At 43.8% G+C, this 20,780-nt stretch overlaps 3 protein-coding genes across 5 annotated transcripts; 1 reads left to right on the forward strand and 2 right to left on the reverse strand.

Annotated features, from left to right (window-relative positions):
* The first annotated feature begins 3,230 nt into the window (after positions 1 to 3,230).
* LOC125295177 (RNA-binding E3 ubiquitin-protein ligase MEX3C) lies at positions 3,231 to 6,058 on the forward strand. The gene is made up of 2 exons (XM_048244396.1): positions 3,231 to 3,971; positions 4,628 to 6,058. The coding sequence occupies exons 1-2, from the start codon at positions 3,440 to 3,442 to the stop codon at positions 5,806 to 5,808; spliced, it is 1,713 nt and encodes a 570-aa protein (XP_048100353.1). The 5' UTR covers positions 3,231 to 3,439; the 3' UTR covers positions 5,809 to 6,058.
* A 2,467-nt stretch (positions 6,059 to 8,525) lies between these two features.
* Positions 8,526 to 18,084, reverse strand: smad4 (SMAD family member 4). 2 transcript variants are annotated; one of them, XM_048243481.1, is made up of 12 exons: positions 17,882 to 18,084; positions 16,706 to 17,126; positions 16,371 to 16,545; positions 16,238 to 16,267; positions 15,796 to 16,014; positions 15,109 to 15,234; positions 14,484 to 14,591; positions 14,340 to 14,390; positions 14,066 to 14,249; positions 13,291 to 13,459; positions 10,708 to 10,846; positions 8,526 to 10,426 (listed from the first exon to the last, which is right to left on the reverse strand). In XM_048243481.1, the coding sequence occupies exons 2-12, from the start codon at positions 16,943 to 16,945 to the stop codon at positions 10,215 to 10,217; spliced, it is 1,653 nt and encodes a 550-aa protein (XP_048099438.1). In that variant the 5' UTR covers positions 16,946 to 17,126; positions 17,882 to 18,084; the 3' UTR covers positions 8,526 to 10,214. The 2 variants fall into 2 exon arrangements, with proteins under 2 accessions (XP_048099438.1, XP_048099439.1); XM_048243482.1 differs by lacking the exon at positions 15,109 to 15,234.
* A 272-nt stretch (positions 18,085 to 18,356) lies between these two features.
* On the reverse strand, positions 18,357 to 20,583 carry elac1 (elaC ribonuclease Z 1). 2 transcript variants are annotated; one of them, XM_048243761.1, is made up of 3 exons: positions 20,314 to 20,583; positions 19,671 to 20,141; positions 18,357 to 19,131 (listed from the first exon to the last, which is right to left on the reverse strand). In XM_048243761.1, the coding sequence occupies exons 1-3, from the start codon at positions 20,468 to 20,470 to the stop codon at positions 18,653 to 18,655; spliced, it is 1,107 nt and encodes a 368-aa protein (XP_048099718.1). In that variant the 5' UTR covers positions 20,471 to 20,583; the 3' UTR covers positions 18,357 to 18,652. The 2 variants fall into 2 exon arrangements, with proteins under 2 accessions (XP_048099718.1, XP_048099717.1); XM_048243760.1 differs by having other exon boundaries at positions 20,293 to 20,583.
* Between the last annotated feature and the right edge of the window lie 197 nt (positions 20,584 to 20,780).

The raw sequence follows: 20,780 nt of genomic DNA on the forward strand, positions 1-20,780 counted from the left end.
CTAGGTCTAATTCAAGACTCCATGTTGGTGAATGAGTTGCCTAGTGCTCTCCGTTCCTGTGGTAGCCTATTGGTCGTTTAAGAGGGGTCTAAAGACATTCCTATTCAACATGTACTTAGTTGTTTAAGCGCTTATGTGTTATGGTTTGTATAATTATGACCGCCGCGCAGCGAAGCGGCGGTCATATAGGTTTAGTCAGAATTTGTTTTTTGTTTTTTTCGCATGTCCAAATTTCCGTCAAGGATTCCCGGGACACTGAAAGACCGGGGTAGACGAAACTTGGTGGGCATGTAACCCCATATGAATAGCATGGAACCATCGTTTTTCGTTTTGATCTGTAGCCCCCCGCTGGACTGCACCCCCCCCCCCCGAAAGGAGGGTAGGGCAGACACAGTTTTCTGTGAATATCTCGAGAACAGTAAGGTTTAGGAGGACCATTTTTTTTTGTATGTTGATCTCAAGGGGCCATATCAACCCATTCCATAACCACTCATTTCATGTATAGCGCCACCTAGTTAAACACAAAAAAGTAAAAATTAGGTGTTGTAATCGCAGGTATCTGTGACCTAACATAGTCAAAACTGCACGAAATTGGAAGTGTAGGATCATTATGACACCCTCTGAATGCACGCCAAGTTTCGTGGAATTCCGTTAATGGTGGGCCACACAATAAATTAATTTATGTTACTATACACCAACTGGCCTGTAGGTGGCCGGAGACAGTTTTCTGTGACTATCTCGAGAACCGTAGGGCCTAGGAGGTCCACCTTTTTTTTGTATGTTGGTCTTAAGGGGGCATGTCAACCCATCCCATTACCACTTATTTCATGTATAGCGCCACCTAGTTAAAAATTAAAAAAGCAAAAATTAGGTGTTTTCATCACAATATCTCTGGCTGACATGGTCAAAACTGCACGAAATTGAAAGTGTAGGATCATTATGACACCCTCCGAATGCATGCCAAGTTTTGTGAACTTTCGTTCATGGGGAGCCTTACAATAAAATAATTTATGTGTACATTTAGTGACCGTTACACCAACAAAAGTTCCCTGACACTGAAAGACCGGGGTACACGAAACTTGGTGGGCATGTAACCCCACATGGATAGCATGGAACCCCACATGTCATTGTTTTTATATTATTGATTGAATGGACATTATTGTTTTATTATTGCCTTTCCCCTCATTTTCATTGCTTATTTTTATTAGTCTATTGATTGAATTGATATTGTTGTTTATTATTACTATTCTCCTTATTATATTTGACCAACATTCTAATCTGTTCCCTGTTTTTGTTGTTTGTTGTTTTGTATTTATGTGTCGCTTTGGACAAAGGCGTCTGCCAAATCCATAACCATAACCATAACCATAATATAGCCAAGGCTGATATTCTGCGGCCATATCCATTGGTAATGCTCCTCTCTTACATGACTGAGATCAAGAAACTAGTTTGCATTTTCATGTAATTCATCTCAACCATGCATGAATTAACAGGTTCCTACCTACATGTGTAGAGTTGTCATAGTATGCAATTGTGTCAATAGATGGTCATAGTATGCAATTGTGTGACATTAGATGTGATATCGAAGCGTCGTACGCAACTGGTAGGCCCTATTTTTGGTCATTGTTACTCTCTCATCAAGCTGCGTGAACTTACTATTAGCCAGGCACATCATATAAGAAATTCACTTTAATTTGAAATGTTGGTAAATAGCTCTATCTAGTGGTTTGTGGGGGTATTTGATCACAAAGATAGCCACACACACCACCACTTTTATGATTATTAGGCCTACATTTTAATCCAGGGGTGTCAAACATATAAGGCCTGGGGATCAGATCATGATTTGTAGTACTTGTTTGCTCATGGGTATAGTAACGGAGTATATAATCAAACAACACTCTGATACCCATGCAGAAAAATGATAATGACCATGACAATGACACCGGCCCCTAAGGTCTCATTCCAAATAAGTTTGAACAAAGTTAGCCAAAGCCTGCTTGCAATGAAATTATAATCAACATGCACAGAAGACACTGCACTTGGTCCTCATCGTGACTTAAACATCATAAGACTCTGAGTAAACACAGTGATGAATCAAGTGATATATTTATTCATTTGGCAGATGCTTTTATCCAAAGTGAAGCAAAATGAGGAATAAGCTACATTGCAAAGAGACCTTAGATAAGTACTGCTACATCAATACTACTATCAGGATGAGAGTGCAAACGTTGTACTAGTCAAGTGTAGTTGAAGATGATTTGGTGATTGAGTGGTTCAAGAAGAAAGGTAAAAGGAAGGAAAAAAGGGAAGGACATGGTAAGTGCTTGTTAGGTGTGTTGGATTGCTAGATGTGTTTTAGGAGAGGAGGTATACTCTTGAAAGAGTTGGGTCTTCAAGAGCTTCTTGAAGATAGAGAGGGGGATGTCCCTGCTCTGGGAGCACTTAGGTCTTTCCACCAGCAGGAGGGGAACTACAATTGAAAATACTGTTTGTAGACCTACTATAGGCTACTGCCCCTTTTTTGACAAAATAAGAAAGCTACACAGTGTGCAGTATGTCATTTCGGAAACTTAAGCCTAAGACCAATTTAAAAATAGATTAAAACTTAAATAAGATTTAGTAAAAAATGTTTTTGCAATAACTGAAATAAATGTATTTATAATCTGGTTTGTTTTATTGTTATTGTCAAACAAAACATTGGACATATAAACCAATCAATACAATATTATATTTTTACCAATGCAAGATTATTGTGGATTCGTATCTATCTTTTACTGTCTATGATTCGTAGGCTATGGGCAAACTAAGTCTTACCATGGTAGCCTTAGCCTAGCCTACTCTTGAATTCATGATGTAGCCTACTGGTTCTTGTGAAGTCAGTGGGTCAGTGGGTCCACTAATCACGTGAACAAAAGCTGCCAGCGTAGTGACATTTTACCATGACACTGATTATGATTGTCTTTTAAAAAAAATAGTCGACCATATGATGGCCTGTGGTGTGCATTGGGAAAGATTTCGTTACCTGTTTATCATTAGTTTGTTTATGTATTTTGGGTCATAAAACGAACACAATGCGTTTCCTTTTCCACTAAACCGCCAATCACATAGAATGGGTGGATGTTATATATCTCCCTCAACCAATAGTTATGGTCTACACGACACCAACTACAGGGATGTAATGCTTGGACGACCAATAGTAAATTAGTTCATATAATCAAGGGCGTGGTTACTTGCAGTGAAGATGAGACAAAGAAGCCAAGGGAAGGCTGGAGGACTGTAGCCACTTTAATAGAAAAAAGGTCCAAAAACATTGGCCGTTACAGCCAAAACGGGTGTAACGTATTAAGCCAACGATATTTTAATTCCGTTATTATATGATTTACTTTGTTCCGCACGTGTTACACCGTAATTGTCTAGGAAAAAACGTCAAGCATTGACCATGCCCAGTAGCACATCTTTGTTGGAGAACGAGGAAACGGAGCCTGAGCTCCCGCCACTAGTCCAAACATTTGCCGGCATGGGCATCGATGACCACCTCGCTCAAAGCCAAACTGAACAGCCAACCCTTCCTCATCCATGTCGGACCTCGCCTTTCAGCTTGCTAGGAGCTGTTTTGGATCTTCAGCCTTTACCGCTCAACCAAGCTGGAACGGAGGAGGACGACGAAGAGAAATCAGACGAAGAGGCACTAAATGAGAATGAATCTGTGAACCATTCACTGCTCGCACAGGCCCATGTCTCAGGGCTAGGGTCTGTCATGCTCCCAGGACATGAGGCCCAAGAGCCAGTCGTCCTCTACAGTGATGGGCTTGACGATTCATCTGCTCAGCCGGTTCCTGGGATGATAATACCGTATGGGGAACCTGGATATGAACCACCTCTGATTAATATGAGAAGAAAGAGCGTCAATACCAAGGAATGTGTCGAGGTGCCTAGTTCTGAGCACGTAGCTGAAATTGTCGGCCGACAGGGTGAGTTTGCAACGCCTTGGATTATTAGCTAACAAGCTAACTTGCTTGGAAGCGACATATTTAGCCGGAAGCTAATGTTAGCTTTGTACCAAATAAATCGCCCAAGGTGACGTACAGGGTTCTGTCCAACTGATCCGTGATCATGCGATCGATTTAACACACTCCATTTTGAAACTACTAAATATGTATGTCATAAGGCAACTTAGGGAAAGGGGATGGGCAATGTAACTTGGCTAACTCAACTTGTTAGCTAGCGAACTAGCATTGTGCTTAGCAAAAATAGGGCTAGCTAGCTACATGTTTGAACGTGGCCACGCCATACCTTCTAATTTGGTACGAACACCAGTCCTCTAATAAACCAGGCTATCTCTCAACCATAGTTATGCCCTCACCACAATCCTACTCATTGTTGTAGTCGATTATGTGTAGTGTTGATGTAGATGAACAGTCAGCGGTATGCTGTCTTTCTTTCTGAAGTTGGGCTGTGGTACGGCTGGCTTGCTTCTTTAACGGAAAAGTAACTGAACCTACACTGATATACATGTCCAAGTTGGCACGTTGTCTTAGTGGAAAACCTGGAAATATGTGGTGTTGTATGGATGTGCTTGCTGTGAGAAGTGAAAGGTCTGTTGCTAATCATGGTTTCTCACTTGTAGGTTGCAAAATCAAGGCTTTGAGGGCAAAGACCAACACCTACATCAAAACACCAGTGAGAGGGGAGGAGCCAGTATTTGTAGTTACAGGCCGGAAAGAAGATGTGGCCATGGCTAAGAGAGAGATCCTCTCAGCTGCTGAGCATTTTTCCCACATCCGAGCCTCCCGGAACAAGGCAGGACCGTTAACTACCGCCGCACCTGGTCTGTCAGGTGCCCCCACCTTACCTGGCCAAACCACCATCCAGGTTCGTGTGCCATACCGTGTAGTGGGTCTGGTTGTGGGGCCTAAAGGTGCTACCATAAAGCGAATTCAACAGCAGACTCACACCTACATTGTCACACCCAGTCGCGACAAAGAGCCTGTGTTTGAGGTCACAGGAATGCCTGAGAATGTTGACCGAGCTCGCGAAGAGATAGAAGCACACATTGCCCTGCGCACAGGCAGCTGCGTTGATATGAGCACAGATGACAACGATTTTCACTGCAACGGTACCGACGTCGGCTTTGAAACGGCCGCCCACGGGGCATGGCTCCACTCAAACACAGCCCTGCCAAGCGGAGTCCACCGGGGAACCGGCAATGGCTCAGCCCGCATCACCGCCAGCTATCGCAATGACAGCTCGAGCTCCCTCGGCAGTGGCTCCTCCGACTCGTTCTACAGTGGTGGAGGAAACCGCATGGCTGACTTCAGTCCCACAAGTCCATTCAACAGCAACAGCAGCAGCAGCAGCAGCGGAGGTGGGGGTGGAGGTGGTGGTGGTAGCTTCTGGTTTGGGGAGTCCTCCATGCTCCCTGCAGGGTCTGAGGACCTGGCTGGGCTGGATCCCCCAGGCTTCGACAGTCTTCCCCTAGCGACAGCGGCGCCCTTGGTCAATCCCGTGCCGATGGTGTGGAACCCCTTCGAGCAGGGCATCCATCTCTTCGATGCCCGCGCCCCCTCGTTCCGCGACAGCCAGCCAGGGACCCCGCGCCTCTCACCCACCTTTCAGGAAGCCCTGGAGCACCCCATGGCCCAGTTTGTGCAGAGCGGCTACCTCAGCTCGGATGCACACAAGTTCCCCAACTACGGCCCTGCCTTCTCATCCTCCAGCGACAGCACCACCTCCAACTCCCCTCCCGACCACCAGTTCTGTGGTCCAACCTCTCGAGGAGGTGGCCACTACTCGCTTCCAAGAGAGTGACGCCCATCGTCACTGCCCCATGTTCGACCGGCCCTGGGCACCCCGGTCTTTCCAGAGTAGTATGCACTCACAGTATTCTACACAGTGCATATCCCATTTGCATTTGTGTACCAGACCCAGGCTGTCAAGCTAGGTAGCATTTGAGCTGATCTGAGGTGTGAGAAGGGAGGTCCATGGGGTGAGGGGGGAGCATGTGTACTACTTGATGTAATGTTTGGGACTGGTCCTTAGGATGTAGCTGGTAGTTAGAAGGGGGTGTTAAAGTAAGAATAAGGAAATATCAAAGAATATGGAGTTTTATTTTTGCATTACATTAATCCTGTTATTTTTTTATCATTTGTATTTTTATTTCCAGAAATGTTAAAACGTACGGTTAAAGCAAAGTTTAAATCAAGGCTAATGTCTAACTTTTTTCCTGTCATTTTAAAACACCCCATGGGTTTAGCTGCTATGTTGATTTCATGTATCTTTTATTTTTTCCCTCTTATTTTTGAGTATTTTTTTACATTTTCATCCTCAAATTGCTGAAATTGGGGTGGAGTATGTTTTTCCTTGGGAACTAAGAAGTGTTACGCACTGCCGTGCTTTCCATTTCTTCAAAGAACATGCTTAGATTTTATATTTTCTAGTTACGTTTACATTAACTCGTGCCTAATCCAATTCCACTTGATTAAAATCCAACCTTAGTTTTGTGGGCGTTGTGTTACCATAGAACTCTAACTTACAAAAAGCATGTCTGCGGCCTTTGAACCATTGTCTCGGCTAGTTTAGCTAAAACACTAGACGCCAACTATGAGCTTTTTGTTTGTTTTTTCATCTTTGCTTTAACAGTGGATGTACAGGATAGTGGTCTTCGATGTAGTGGAAATGGGTGTGGTTCTTGCACTGACATTCCAGCTTAACCTGTACAGTTTTCTCTTGTAGCAGGGAGAGTCAAGTGAAAAAGTGAACTCTTGAACTCTAGAATTCTAGGCAGGGAACTCAAACAGTGTTGAGAATGCGGCTGTCTGAGATGGTTCTCATTACATCGCCTGATTCAAATAACTGACAACTTTATTGCCTTAAAGGAACCAGCCAGATCATTCACTCTGTGGTCTGAGACAGTCAGCACGTCCGCAGATAGAAAAATCTTTTGCGCCAGGTACGTCCTAAGTACATGGCGTGGAGAGTTCCACAAATGTGAAGGCTAAGGCCACACCTGTTCTCATGCGTCGGTGTGTGTGTGTGTGTAGTGGGGGCGGGAGCGGGAGCAAGCTGTATTAGGGGTGAGTTGCTTTTCTCTGTGATGTGCTCATCAATGTAGAAAGGTACACGTTGTCCACTGACAACACGGCACAACAGCCCACACAATTCTTCCTCCGACCACTACTGCAAACCCAGTGTTTAAGAGCCGCAGACAAAGGCTACGTACTTGACGAGTCCTGGTCAAACGGATGGAGAACACATTGGTCCATAACCTCTCAAGATTACTCTTGACATTTTTTGCATTGTTTTTTTAAATGTAGATTGGTTAAAATTGTACAGAACTTTATTTTTTATTTCTTCTAGAAGTTACATTTCATATGCCTATAAATAAATATATATATATATATATTACAATTTTAAAGATAAGGTTATATATTTTTTTCTATAGTATGAGCAAAATCTCTCGGTGAGCTGCAGTGCACTGTTGATTGTCAGTGCCCTCCGCTTGTAGTGCAGTTTAACAGTATTGAAAATAAGATTAACTAGACTTTTTGGCAAGGAGGAATGTGCACATAAGCATGTTTTCATAACATACCACATTGTACACTGCAACTAAAAGGCCAAGGATCTAACATGTAAGATGCATATGTCTGTACGTCACCAAACTATAAATGAATTTTTATATATATATATATATATATATATATATATATATATATATATATATATATATATATATATATATGCAGATATATATATATATATATGCAGATATTGTTTATCGGTACAGTGTACATATTGGCTCACTGCACCAACAGTTAAGTATTTGCTAATTTTACTACCTTCATTATGTGTATGTAGGGACACATTAGGGCATATATGTTCTACAAAATAAGGTTAAATGCAAATTATATTTTATGATTAATGGCCTTCATGTGTCATGTGGCCAAAGCACTGATACTATATATTTGCTGTAAAGAGAATTAAGAGTTTTATTTTCTGATATTAAAAGTTACTTAATAAAGGCAGTTTCATTCTAAAAAAAAGCCTGTTTTTCTTGTTTGTTTTGTGTGTAAGTGATACTTAATTTATCCTTGACCTCCCCTCCCCCACTGGAAATGGGTTAAATGTGACTCTGCTACCCAGCAGAAGAAAGCCTACTACAAAGTGCTGTGCTTCTTATCGAGTTGTGCTTGCATCCTTTTGGGATCCAGATTATGTTGACAGATATGAATAGGTTCATTTGTGGTATATTTTAGTAAATATGGAGATTTACGATTAATTAATCTGCGGTTTCAAAAGTCAATATTACCGACACAAGGTTAACATCAACCTATTTCAACCAAGTATGAATAGAACTGTATGGTGAATATTTAACAAAAGAAATGATCATTGTTGGAAGTGCATAGACCTTGTGGTCTCTAGTGTATGGTAGTAGGTGGGAATGCCTGCACCTATTTAACTTAGTGTCTGCATCACAGTTTATCACCATTTGTATGTATGTTCACTTCACAAAGACTTGACCAAATATGTAAGAAATAACTTTTTATTGCCCTCTAACTGTTCAGTGTTTATGGCAGAACTAAAAAAAAGAATTCTGTCAGAGCAATTTGCATAATGCAATAATACCATACTATCACTTGACATGATCAGTAATATGCCTCATACAGGTTAATTTAAACAGATTTAATATTGCTATTTGCTAATTATATTATACAATATAGAATCCAACTAGATCTGCTGAAATGGAAAAAAGTGTAAGTGTAACTCTTTTAAAGCTGCTTTTAAAGTAAGAAATGAAAACGGCAAGAATTCACACAAAGTAATATCCACTTTAACATGCCTTTTAGAAAAAGAAACCTACATGGTAAAACAACAGCTTTGTAGTATGGCTCTAAGACACTTCATGAAAGATGTTTATTTATTTTGGAGGGCAATCCAAGACATCAGTAAACTGAATGGTCGGGCAGAGAACCAAAACAGAAAACAAAATGAAATGGAGAGATGATGTACAGCGTTAGTATTTGGGCAAAGTCAAGGTGGCAGTTCACCTGCTGGGATCATCCTTCTGTGGATCTTTTGAATAAGCTGTAAGTCTTTAGCTTAGCAATTAGGTGTTCTTAACTGGAGTCAAGATTCACACCAATGATTTGAAGAGCATTCCAAACAGTTAATTATCTGTTCATGGCAAGCCACTGTAGTCAGTAGGACATTCTAGGACAAGAACCAATAATAATCGTTTTTGCCACTCGCATGCAAAATTTTACATGCATTAAAAACATAAAATAACTACAGTAAGTGTGGTTAGCTACTTGAAAAAAACAAACAAAAAAAAAACCATATACATATATTTATATAGCTTAGTGCAAAATGTCAAACTCAGTTTATCTTGATGTACTATGCCACTTAAACAAAAAAAAGGATAAACATTAAAAAATTTAAAAAAAAGGATAAAATCTTTCTAGTGTGGGTACTGGATCTTAATCTATGCGACACAATCATCATTCAATCCATAGCGCTTTCCTCTGGGATATGGAATTAACATTATTATATATCAAAAGGTGCTAAAATACATTATCACAATTACTTTGTAAAATATGCACAAGATGGTAAAAGTCAAACACCCACACACATTTGTATAAATATACTTTGCCCCATCTTCTCGTTCAACCAAATCACCTGCATTATCAGTGGAGGAGATGAATTGGGATGAGCGGAAATTAAACCATCTCCTCTCACCAAATGTTCTGCCACACATGCAACTCTAATCCCAGGGTAACAGCCTAGAATCCTGACCTATCGAGGAGGACCGGGGTGAAGGAAAATAAACAAAACCTCCCCTTAATTCTCTCCTACCCTCACTACCCCTATGTTCTCTTTGTTGCTGTGGCAGTCTCATAGACTCCTTTTAGGGAGAAGCTGTGAGGTAACGGATACATAGAAGAAGAAAAAAAAAACTACCAGTGAAGTTTAAAAAAAAGCAACAAAAAAAAAAAAAAAAAAAGTGATCTTTGCATTCCTGGTGACCGAACAGAACTCATACAGAAGCCGTCGTCTCCTGTCAGGGGCATTGGGATGAGTGGGGATTCTCCCTGGGCTTCCCAATTTGCCAGGAGGCATCACAGTGAAGACGAGGAGGGCGGGAGAGTCTCAGGTCTCTCTCGTTCGTTTGTTTGTTTGTTTGTTTGAGTGTTTTGTTTGTAGCTGTTTGGAGAAACAGGTCAGTCGAGGGGCTGTGGGTCAGCGATGGGCATGGTGTGGAGCACCTCGTCCAGCAGTTGCAGGGCGCGGTGCAGGTGGATCTCGATCCAGCAGGGCGTCTCTTTGATGCTCTGGCGCGGGTAGTCAGGGCCCCAGCCCTTCACAAAGCTCATGCGCAGGATGCACAGGCGCCGCAGGTCGTCCACACCAATGCCTGCCGCTGCAGACAGACCTGTGCAGGGGTCGGAGAGAGCAGGGCTTATGTTGCAGTCAACAGTTTTAGCTGTAATGTAACCCTATTCTATAGCTGCATCCTCATGTAAAAGACAAACTTGAATATTACAAACCACATAACAATAAGACACAACATTTAGAGGTCCTTTCCCATTTCCAGTTGACCAGTGCCCCACTGGTATTGACTATAATCCCCTAGTGAAACCTCCCAGTGTTCGTTCACTACACTGAGCCTAAGTGAAGCCTGAAGCCTGAACTGGAAGAAAGAGAGGGACTTACTGATGGCCGGCGCGATTCCTCCCACTGACCCTGGCCCTGGGATGTTTCCCGCCACCGCTGCCGCCTGGGCTGCGGCCGCCGCTTGTGCCGTAGCCGCCTGCTGCTGCATCTGCCGGTGGCACTGGCGCAGGTCAAACACCTGGAAACACACACACACACACACACACACACACACACAAAAATAGAAATTCCATTTGTTGTAGTGTTCCTTGATCTCTACAAGGCAAGGAGCAAACAACAGCCAGGTCATGGGTGCAGCACACATACACATATGGATGGACGTCCACCACTGTGGATGATTTTATGAATCCCTGACCCAGGTACGCCATGCACTAGACCCGTTACAGTTTGCATACCAGGAGAAAGTGGGCGTGGACGATGCCATCACTTATCTTCTACACAGGACACATTCCCACCTAGACAAGGGGAAAAGTGCTGTGAGAATCATGTTCTTTGATTTCTCAAGTGCTTTTAACACCATCCAGCCCCTCAGATTGGGAGACAAGCTCTTGCAGATGGGTGTGGACGCTCACCTGGTAACCTGGATTACAGATTACCTGACCAAGCGACCACAGTTCGTCAGACTGAAGAACTGTCTCTGACACTGATCTGCAGCACCGGAGCGCCACAGGGAACTGTGCTCTCTCCAGTCCTGTTCACCCTGTACACATCTGACTTCTGATACAACACCGAGTCATGCCACATGCAGAAGTTTTCTGATGATACTGCAATTGTGGGGTGTATCAGGAACGGGCAGGAGGAGGAGTACAGGAGCCTGGTGGAGGACTTTGTGCAATGGTGCAAAATCATCTTCAATCTAACACTTCAAAGACCAAGGAGATGGTGGTGGATTTCCGCAGGTCTAAGCCCACTCTGCTACCAGTCCACATTGATGGGGTCGATGTGGAGGTGGTTAGCACCTACAAGTATCTGGGTCTCCACCTGGACAATAAACTGGACTGGTCAGCCAACACTGATGCACTCTACAAGAAGGGCAGAGCAGGCTGTACTTCCTGAGGAGGCTGCGGTGTGCAGTAAGCTCCTCAGGATGTTCTACCAGTCTGTTGTTGCCAGCGTCCTCTTCTATGCAGTAGTATGTTGGGGAGGAAGAAGGATGCGGGGCGAATTGACAGGCTGGTAAGGAAAGCTGGCTCTGTAGTGGGAGCTGAACTGGAGTGCATCACTTCACTATCTGACAAAAGGACCCTGAACAAACTGATCAACATCTTGGACAATAAGTGTCACCCACTCCACAGCACTATTGTTAAGCAGAAGAGCCTGATTAGCTGGAGACTTAAGCCACTGCCTTGCACAACTGACAGACTGAGAAAGTCATTTGTCCCCAGGGCCATTGAACTGTTCAATGCCTCACTTAAGGGAAGAGGAAATATAGACTTCTCTGCATAGTCTGTCTGCCTTTTCATGTTCCATGTTTGGATACGGTCTGTCCACTAGCCACTTTTACCACTGTCTTTATGCCTCACTGTTTGCGTGCTATATTAGCACTTTAGCACATATGCATAACCCCTCCATGCCACAGCCAAACTGTGGCCACAATTATACATTTTCTTAAATAGTTAAATATATACATATATAGACTTTACTTTATTTCTGCATTGTTGCACTGTTGACTTACTCATTTGCACTATCACCATGACCACTATCACCATTGCACTACCACCATGACACTCATTCACACAGCACCTTAGAGCACCTTACCATACCTTACTATGCAGAGAATCACAGGCTCAGTCCCTGCCTCAGTCATTGCAAGCGCCTCTGATTGATTAATCACCACTATGTGGATACTGTTTTTAGAATTGATTTAGATTGTGTTAGTTAGTATAATTTGTATTTTTGTAATTTGTATTTTAGTATATTTTTATATATTGTATTTAAGTGTTAGTTAGTATAATTTGTATTTTAGTATATTTAGCATATTCTTTATCTTCTACTGTCCTTATTGCTGTTGTTGTTGTTGTATTGTTGTGTTTTTATATTATATATTTTAATTACTCTGTCTGCTGTTAAAGAATGTGTTTGTGTTGTCTGTATGCTACTGAGACCTTGAATTTCCCCTGGGGATCAATAAAGTATCTATCTATCTATCTATCTATCTATCTATCTATCTATCTATCTATCTATCTATCTATCTATCTATGAAGAAATGTAAATACACAATCTGACCGTCTGAGAAAAGGCCGTTTTAGAATGAGCTGAGAAGCACGATGTCCCAGTTGCTCAATTCGTAGAACATGCCAGTGGCAATTTCAGCATTCCGCTGCCAGAGAGTGACAAGTTCTGACAATAAAAGCCTGCCAGCGCACTGTAGGGACCAAGCGTCAGAATGTTTCCAGGGGTTTCGTTTCAACCAGCTAGACCAGAATACAGGAGCCGACTGGTGCTGCTAATGGGAAATGAGGAGTCAGATGGTACATGGGTGGTACTAAAATCATGGAACCATATCAGTGCTGTGGGCTTAGACTCTCCCACATTTGCTACACTTGGGCTTTGTTGCTTTGGATCAAATTAATTTCAATCAGAATGCATTGGCTGTGTGGATGTGCAGAGAGCCAGCGGTACCTTTATGTAGGCACTGGGATAGATCTTGTGCACGGCGTCCCCCGGGGCCCGGCCGGCCTCGCGGTCCAGGTAGTAGCTCTGGACAAACACGGCGTGGTCACTCAGACAGCGCACCCACAGGTCGCCCTCCCCTTTGCACTCCAGCTGGACACCTTTCCCAATGTGTAGTCTGGAAAAAGCATGGACACATTCAGTCAACGGGCATCAGGTTTCATACTATTTCTGAGCATCTAGAACTGGAGAGGGGGTTCAATGTTTCTCCTCCAGGCGCTTAAATTCAATGGTTTCCCTAAGGAGCAGTGTGACTGACCGTTGCAACACTCCTCGTTTTTTTGAAGCGAGGTGCAAGCAGGTAAAAAAGTGAGGCTTCTAAAAAGTTAAAAATAGTTCCACTTTTTTGGGGCTGCATTTTTTTTTCCCCAACAATGGGTTGTTGCTTAGCTACCTGCCTTAGCCAAGTCAATGAGCTAGCAATTTAGCTAAACAAAACATAGCAACATCATGTACACAATCAATTTCTCCTTTGCATGTTTTTAACACGTGTCACTGTGAATGTCAAGTAATGTAATAGTAAAGGTATGCGATCTTGAGCTTAGTTTGGACATGCGTTACTGTTAGTCAATAGTATTATTATTAGAGTTTGAAAGCCTTTTATGTGGTGCATTCTTATTCATGAGGCTTACAAACATTTTACACACATTTACTAAGAGGAAGCATCACTTTCCAGTATTAAAAGATGACGCAGAGGACATCAGAACACTACATGGGGCTTTACCTGGCTCTCTCAATGGCCTCTGTGCGGTGGACGTTGCTCAGCTGGCCCAGGCAGAAGCGATCTCCCCCGGACGGGTCCACATACCCATCCACCGTCACAATGGGGCAGCTAGAAGGCACCTTGAACGTCTCGCCCACCTGCACGTCCATCTCGAAGTAGGCAATAGAGCACCAGTAATCTGGCGCTGAGGGGTGAAGAGCAAAATTATTTTATTCATTTGAAATTTGTGAATTAGTGAATGTCAAACAGGTCAATATTGTGATCGCTGTCCTACCAGGGTGGTTTGAAATCGGAGGCTGGAACGCAAGTTCACTGTGTTCTGGCCCTGAAAAACAAAAAAAAAAACATTGGACACCTGCTAAGTGCCATTACGCTCACTCATAAAACAGTGCAAACCTGTTGTGCTGTGGATGCTTACAGTAGTGTCCAGGATGGGGCATCGGGGGGTGATGCTGTAGGTGTCCGTTCTGATGGTGAGGCATGTTGGGGGTAAAGCTGCTGGTTCTTGCCCAGTTGGAGGTAGCATCTACACAGGGGTGAAGTGTGGATAGACGTTTACAACGATTTACATTCAAAACCCACAGGAGGGAAAAAGACAAATAGTCCCCAACTTCACACCACTAAACATGTTTTAAAAAGGGGGAAAAAAAAAGACCATGAGGAGGAGACCATGCAGGAGGCATGAGGAACATGGAGGCATGGAGGATGAGAGACTAGTCAGCACCAACCAATGGAAAAGAGCAGGTGTATCTTTTTGACAGGATGCTCTAGTGCAGTGGTCCTCAAACAACAACCACCCCCAAAGGGATTATATAATGGTTCACAAACGGAATTAAACATGTTCTGACCCTGTGGTGCCACTAATTGACAGGGAACAGAAAAGCGTCAAAGACCACTGCCCTAGGATGATGTTGAAAAGCTTTCCATCCCCCCTCAAGAGAAACGTGGTGGAGGGGGTGGTTACGGGCCCTCGTGTGTGGACAGAGAGACAGGTTAGGGGTTTTCGGGAGGGAAGGGCAGGGGTGGGGTTGGGTGGGGCCTACTGTGGTGGAAAGTGGCCGGCGTGGCGGGGGAGAAGCCGTTCTGCTGGGCTCCTCGTGCCGTCCGGGCAGCGGCCGTCGGCAGCAGCCCCTCCCCGCGGCAGCCTGGCAACAGGCTACTGGACTGGGCTGGGGAAGAGAAGCGGCAGGAGGATTGGTGCGGGGCGCACACACACACACACACACACACACACACACACACAACATTCACACAACACAACACAACACACACACACACACAGGAACACCAAAACAACACAACCAGGCCCACCACGCCAGGCCACCCACGCCGACCAGGCAGTCGAGAGCTTTCAACCCGGCCAAAATGGACTGCTTCCAGAAAGCTTTTCAAAATCACTCCTAAAATGGACACTAGCTGTGATGGATGATGGGAATGAGCTGAAAATCTCCATCAGTAGAGAAAGACAATGGCAAAACTACATGGATTACTGTATTCCTAAAAGACAGGGTACCAACATACTATAATCTAGTACACACAAGTACACAGACACTAACAAAATGATGACTAAGGCATACTGCAAAGTGACAAGCAATGGTGTCATAACACTGGCGAGACCACCAGTCTTGTTGGTGAATGGGGAGATATGAGGACAAGTAGGGAAGAAGAGGGGATTAATGGAGGAAAAAAGGAGGCAGCAGTTATGAACGGGAACCCTGGTTGCGTCTCACTTGATCCGACGGCGATGCCCGGGAAGGCAGAGGTGGAGGCCGAGCTTCCTGCGTCCGAGGGGGGCAGGAGGGCAGGGCTGCTGAAGGACTCGGAGGGGCCCGCACGGGTGGAGGGGGGGTGCTGGATGGTCTGTATTGAGTGACCCCCCTCGATGCTGGGCAGGGAAGACGGGCCGTCGTACTCGTACTCATCTTTCACCATTAAACCGGAGCTGGGCCCTGAGGGAGAGAAAGAACGTCAGGAGCAGCAGTCATGTAGAAGTCATACAGCAGCCGATGTAATATTACCACATGAGTTTACTAATACAGCATCTGTGTTAAGGTGACAGACACAAAATCACTCACAAATAAAGTTTCAGAAAGTACATAACTAAACAACCATTACTAGACTACAATTTGAAATTGACTGTTGATTAAATAATATGATTGGCTAACCACTTACCAGAGCTGGTTAGCGTTAATCCGGACAGATCTGCAAATGATATGAAGACATATTGTGAGTAGTAGATCAGCTGTAGACTTCACAGAGTTTGTACTTGATGCACTGGAAAAACAGAAACAAGCGTTTCTCTCACCAATGCCTGGGGACACCACCCTTTCATAGTGATAGGGGTTGACGCAGACGCTGTCACACTTGAGATCAAATGCGTACTGGCAGTACTTCACATGCTTGAGCTCGTTTTTGTGCAAGTCGGGCCATCTCCATAACCGTGCGTAGATCACATGGGGGAAACCTTTGCGCCCAGCCACCTGCGATAAGACAATTGAAATCAGGGTCTGACAAAGAAATGACTATGGTATACATGAACCCAGAAGCACAGACTGCAAAGTGCATCCAACAATCTGCACAGAAACAGATAGTTGAATGTCTTGCTCTAAAAGCCTTTTTGAGCTATGTGTTCATCCCTACCTGTAGTCGACCATCCAGAGTGCGCTGAATTGTCACACACTTGCTAGGGTGAGCTCCATTTGTGGTTATAGCAGTGATTAAAGAGTCCAGTTCATCCTTCTTTTCTTTCAGTTTCTTTACCAGGCTTTCAATAGCTCGTTTGGAGAAGCTTTCGCTTTCGCCACCCTGTCGATGGCACATCAAGCTGTGCACAATGCTAAGGCAGGCATCGTTACTGGTCGGTGTGTTTGTGATTGACATCCTGGATGTTTGTTGTTTACTCGGATCACACAACAGAATCGCAAAAAAAGTTTCCAATGTATCAATTCATCACACTTGTTGCTCTTTCCATTGGAGTATCACAGCACGCCAAAAGACTTTAGTCCCTGTTGAGTAGGTGTAGGTATTAAGAGTGTACTGGACTTCAACATCTGACCGCCAGCTGTGAGGGTAAGAACATGTAGGCAATTTCATTAGGTAAAGTGGGAGTAGGTGATGAAGCAATGAACATGTTACAACTTAAAGGTAAGAGTTGTCACGGAGGTCCATGGTGACACTGGAAAGCAGGCCTTGTTGGGAAACCCTTGTTTCCATTCGGAACACATTGAACGCAACACCTCTCGTGACTGTAAATAGCTAGCTACCTAGCATAGCTTCCGCGAAGTAGCTTGATAATGGGCATTTAACCATAATGAATTGCTTTAGCATGCTATCTAGCCAGTTGTGTACATTTTAAAGAGCAGCGCGTATATTGTAGTTAAGATGAAAATAACCCATGTTAAATCATATCCTCTCCATCGTAAATATTGTATTGGCTTCTAAAGGCAATATTCAACGTTTAATTTGCTGCGCAACAGCAATCACATAATTGCCTAAATACTAGCGTTGAGTGACGTTAGCTCAGGTCAGCTAACATCAGCTGGCTAGGTTGCAGTCAGACAAGAACTGCTACTGGCAAAAATAAATCGATCATAAATATCTGTCTAACTTGACAGCGCAAAGCGCAACTCAGTTCAATATTAAGTTAAATTCTTGCGTATTTATATGTATCTGTGTGTATGCCTGTTTGTATACTTCAATCCATGGCCTATAACAGCAAACCTGAGCATCAAGCTAATGTTAGCTTGCTAACTACGACGTCCCTTTCCAGAATAAATAGCTAACGTTAGCCGTGAGCTAGTCAACAATAAATCTTACCGTTCCGAGGGTTAATGCATTTCTCTCCGTATGCAAGTTTGCAGAGTATTTTATTTGCTTATCATACAACAAACGAATCAGCACATGCCACTCGGAAAGGGTTAATTCCGAAATTAAAATTAAAACTTGATTGCAAGCCTGGTAGCCCGCTAAACATCAGCTGAGATTCATGTAGCGACGCCCACGCACGCTCCTCACAGCGACTGGACTGGTCCGAGTTCAATAAACATGGCGATATGCGCATGAGTAGGCTAGTAACCCCCTGACGACATTGACAGTCGGGAACACACATCAAAGCAGTGTGTGTTTTATACGGCGATAGAATCGCCTGAATGTTTTCCCCATTTAATTAAAATAACATGGTAAAACTGTTTCCTTTAGCTACATAGGCCTACCTTGCAGCACTACCTTTGATTTCATATAGAAATGTGAAACCTAAAACAGATGAGTTTTTTTTTTTAGAGAAACACGAAAATACAAAAATTATTCATCTTTATTGTGAGACACAGCATACAATTGCAGAAGTTAATATACAGGGGACCCAACTGTGTACAACAAGTGCCCACAGGTTTCAGTTTGGTCAGAGCACCTGTGCACCAGTTATATTATTGATGGACATCTCATGTCCACTACTGATGTGTAGTCATTTTATTTAAAATAAAATCTGCAGTCAAACTTTTCTGTGGCAAAGTAATTAATGATCCATGACTGTCAGATAATTTATAAGATAAAAACACATCAGTGGCAAGGTTTTTGTGACCTATTCTCAGGTCAGTTTGATCTTTTGATCGGTATGGGCAAAGTGAGGAAGTCCTCAGCCAGCGAAACCTCTGTGGCAGTGCCTTTCAATGCATCTTCAGCCTGCCTTTGGAGCTCTAGGACATCATCCTCTTCACTGTCCTTTTGCAGACTAACAGGCTTGTATCTCTGGCTAAAGTGATAGAGCACCAGACGGCGCACTTCACAGGAACGAGCAACGGCTGCTGCCATGCTTGGCGTGCTGTGCCCGTGCTCAACAGCTCGTTCCTGGAAGCCATCGGCCAGGGTCGCCTCATGGACGAGAATGTCTGCTCCACGACATGCTTTCAGCCCGCCTTCCCCGAGCAGTGAGCTACAGTCACCAAAAATGCACACTTTTCGGCCAGGAATGGCTGGCTCCAGGACTTCGCTTGGTTTCACTACCTGTCCGTTTTCCAGAGTAATGGTCTCCCCATTTTTGAGCTGCCCATACAGTGGTCCTGGTGTCAGTCCTGTTTTGAGAGAGAGCATGAGAGAGTGAATGAGTGAGAGTGTGTGTGTGCGTGTCTATGTGTATGTGCATGTGCATGTGTGTGTGTGTGTGTGTGTGTGTGTGCGTGTCTATGTGTATGTGCATGTGTATGTATGTGTGTGTGCGTGTGTGTGCGTGTGTGTGAGTGTGTGAGTGAGTGAGTGAGTGAGTGGGCGCAAGCAGAAGTGTTGTCGACATGTTGCTGATAAGTGATAATGTGCATTAGCTGAAATGATACAACCGTTTTGACAGTGACAGATAGTGGTCAAAACTTGATGGAGATCCAGATATGTTTTAAATGCAGGGTAAATATTAAATTGAAGAAATGATTTGGCCCCCAATGTAATGGCATCCAAGTTTAGGCGTTCTGACCTTGTGTTCCCCTGCACTTTTCATAGCCACACCAAGTTTTGTAAATCTTTACATTTTCAAACACTGTATTGCATCCCATTTAACACCATAGTTGCCTACTTCCCTATGGCATGCAGGACATGCAAGACAAAAATGGAAAAGACATACCTAATTCTTTTAATAAGTGGGTGTTAAGACGTCCAGGACGATCATATTCCTGTACACAGAACCCAAAGGATGGTATCCGGTGAAAGAGCCTAAAAGCCTTTACTGTGAAATGTTTTTCTTCGAAAAGCAAGTAGCAGTCACTCTCTCCTTCCAAACAGATGGTGCGCCCAGGCCGCTCTTGAGGATGAAGACTTTCACTGCTCTGTGTCACTGTGGGACTTAGCAGGCCCTCTGGGGGGCACTGGTCCCCGGTGGGCTCAAGCTCGTGGACAGCATAAGGGAAAACGAGCTGAGAGCCTGATAGCTCCAAGGCAACACGTAGGAAATGCCTGAGACCAACTGGGCCATATATGTCCACACAGTTTGGGGGTTGCGTGGGACTGTAGTTGAGGCTCACAGTGCACAGCAACCCTGGTAAGCCAAAGAGGTGATCTCCATGTAAATGAGAAATGAATATTTTGTTGATTTTACCTGTGTAAAGAGAACACAACTGTGGAATTACAAACACACATGGAAAGAACAAACGCATCACAAAATACCTAAATGCATTTTATTCAAGGAACTTTCATGTCCAATGTTTCATCTGCTGAGAACAATTTGCGATCTGGTAGGAATTAAGAACCTGCTGACTTATTCTGTTTACCAGCCTTAAGTTGACTCTTCATCAGCTGTGTCTGTGTACCCTCTCCACAGTCGAAGAGCCAACATTCTCCCTCGGTACGAAGAACCACTGCTGAGGCACCGCGATGTGGAGACGGGTATGCTGATCCCGTCCCGAGGAACGTCAGGTCCATAGACATAATAAAAAGTTTAAAAATACGAAGGGCAATTTTAGATTCTGAGCGTCACTGAAAACATGTTTGCTTCAGCTTCCTGCCAAGCACAACACGTTGTTGCGTTGAAGGAGCGACGTCATCGCTGATTGGATGATAGTCAAGAAGTCTTTGTATCAATCAGAAGGTTTTATTGGTCGTTTCTTGTCACATGATGTAAGGGTGCGTTCAGGAGTACAAAGGCGGGGCGACGTTTCAAGATGTTTTGGAAGGACTGTTACATAAAACCATATAATTTACAGTGAAAATACATGTTAATAGTAAAATCCAGGGTAAA

Source organism: Alosa alosa, chromosome 5 (assembly GCF_017589495.1).
Source record: "Alosa alosa isolate M-15738 ecotype Scorff River chromosome 5, AALO_Geno_1.1, whole genome shotgun sequence".
Lineage (NCBI taxonomy): Eukaryota > Metazoa > Chordata > Actinopteri > Clupeiformes > Clupeidae > Alosa > Alosa alosa.

Coding starts and splice junctions, on each gene's coding strand:
- LOC125295177 (XM_048244396.1), top strand. CDS start 3,440: ATGCCCAGTAGCACATCTTTGTTGGAGAACGAGGAAACGGAGCCTGAG. Junction 3,972..4,627: donor TGAAATTGTCGGCCGACAGG/GTGAGTTTGCAA, acceptor TCTCACTTGTAG/GTTGCAAAATCAAGGCTTTG.
- smad4 (XM_048243481.1), bottom strand. CDS start 16,945: ATGTCAATCACAAACACACCGACCAGTAACGATGCCTGCCTTAGCATT. Junction 16,268..16,370: donor GGTGGTGTCCCCAGGCATTG/GTGAGAGAAACG, acceptor TATCATTTGCAG/ATCTGTCCGGATTAACGCTA. Junction 10,427..10,707: donor AGGAATCGCGCCGGCCATCA/GTAAGTCCCTCT, acceptor ACCCCTGCACAG/GTCTGTCTGCAGCGGCAGGC.
- elac1 (XM_048243760.1), bottom strand. CDS start 20,470: ATGTCTATGGACCTGACGTTCCTCGGGACGGGATCAGCATACCCGTCT. Junction 20,142..20,292: donor TAAACAGAATAAGTCAGCAG/GTTCTTAATTCC, acceptor CTCTTTACACAG/GTAAAATCAACAAAATATTC. Junction 19,132..19,670: donor CCACTTATTAAAAGAATTAG/GTATGTCTTTTC, acceptor CTCTCAAAACAG/GACTGACACCAGGACCACTG.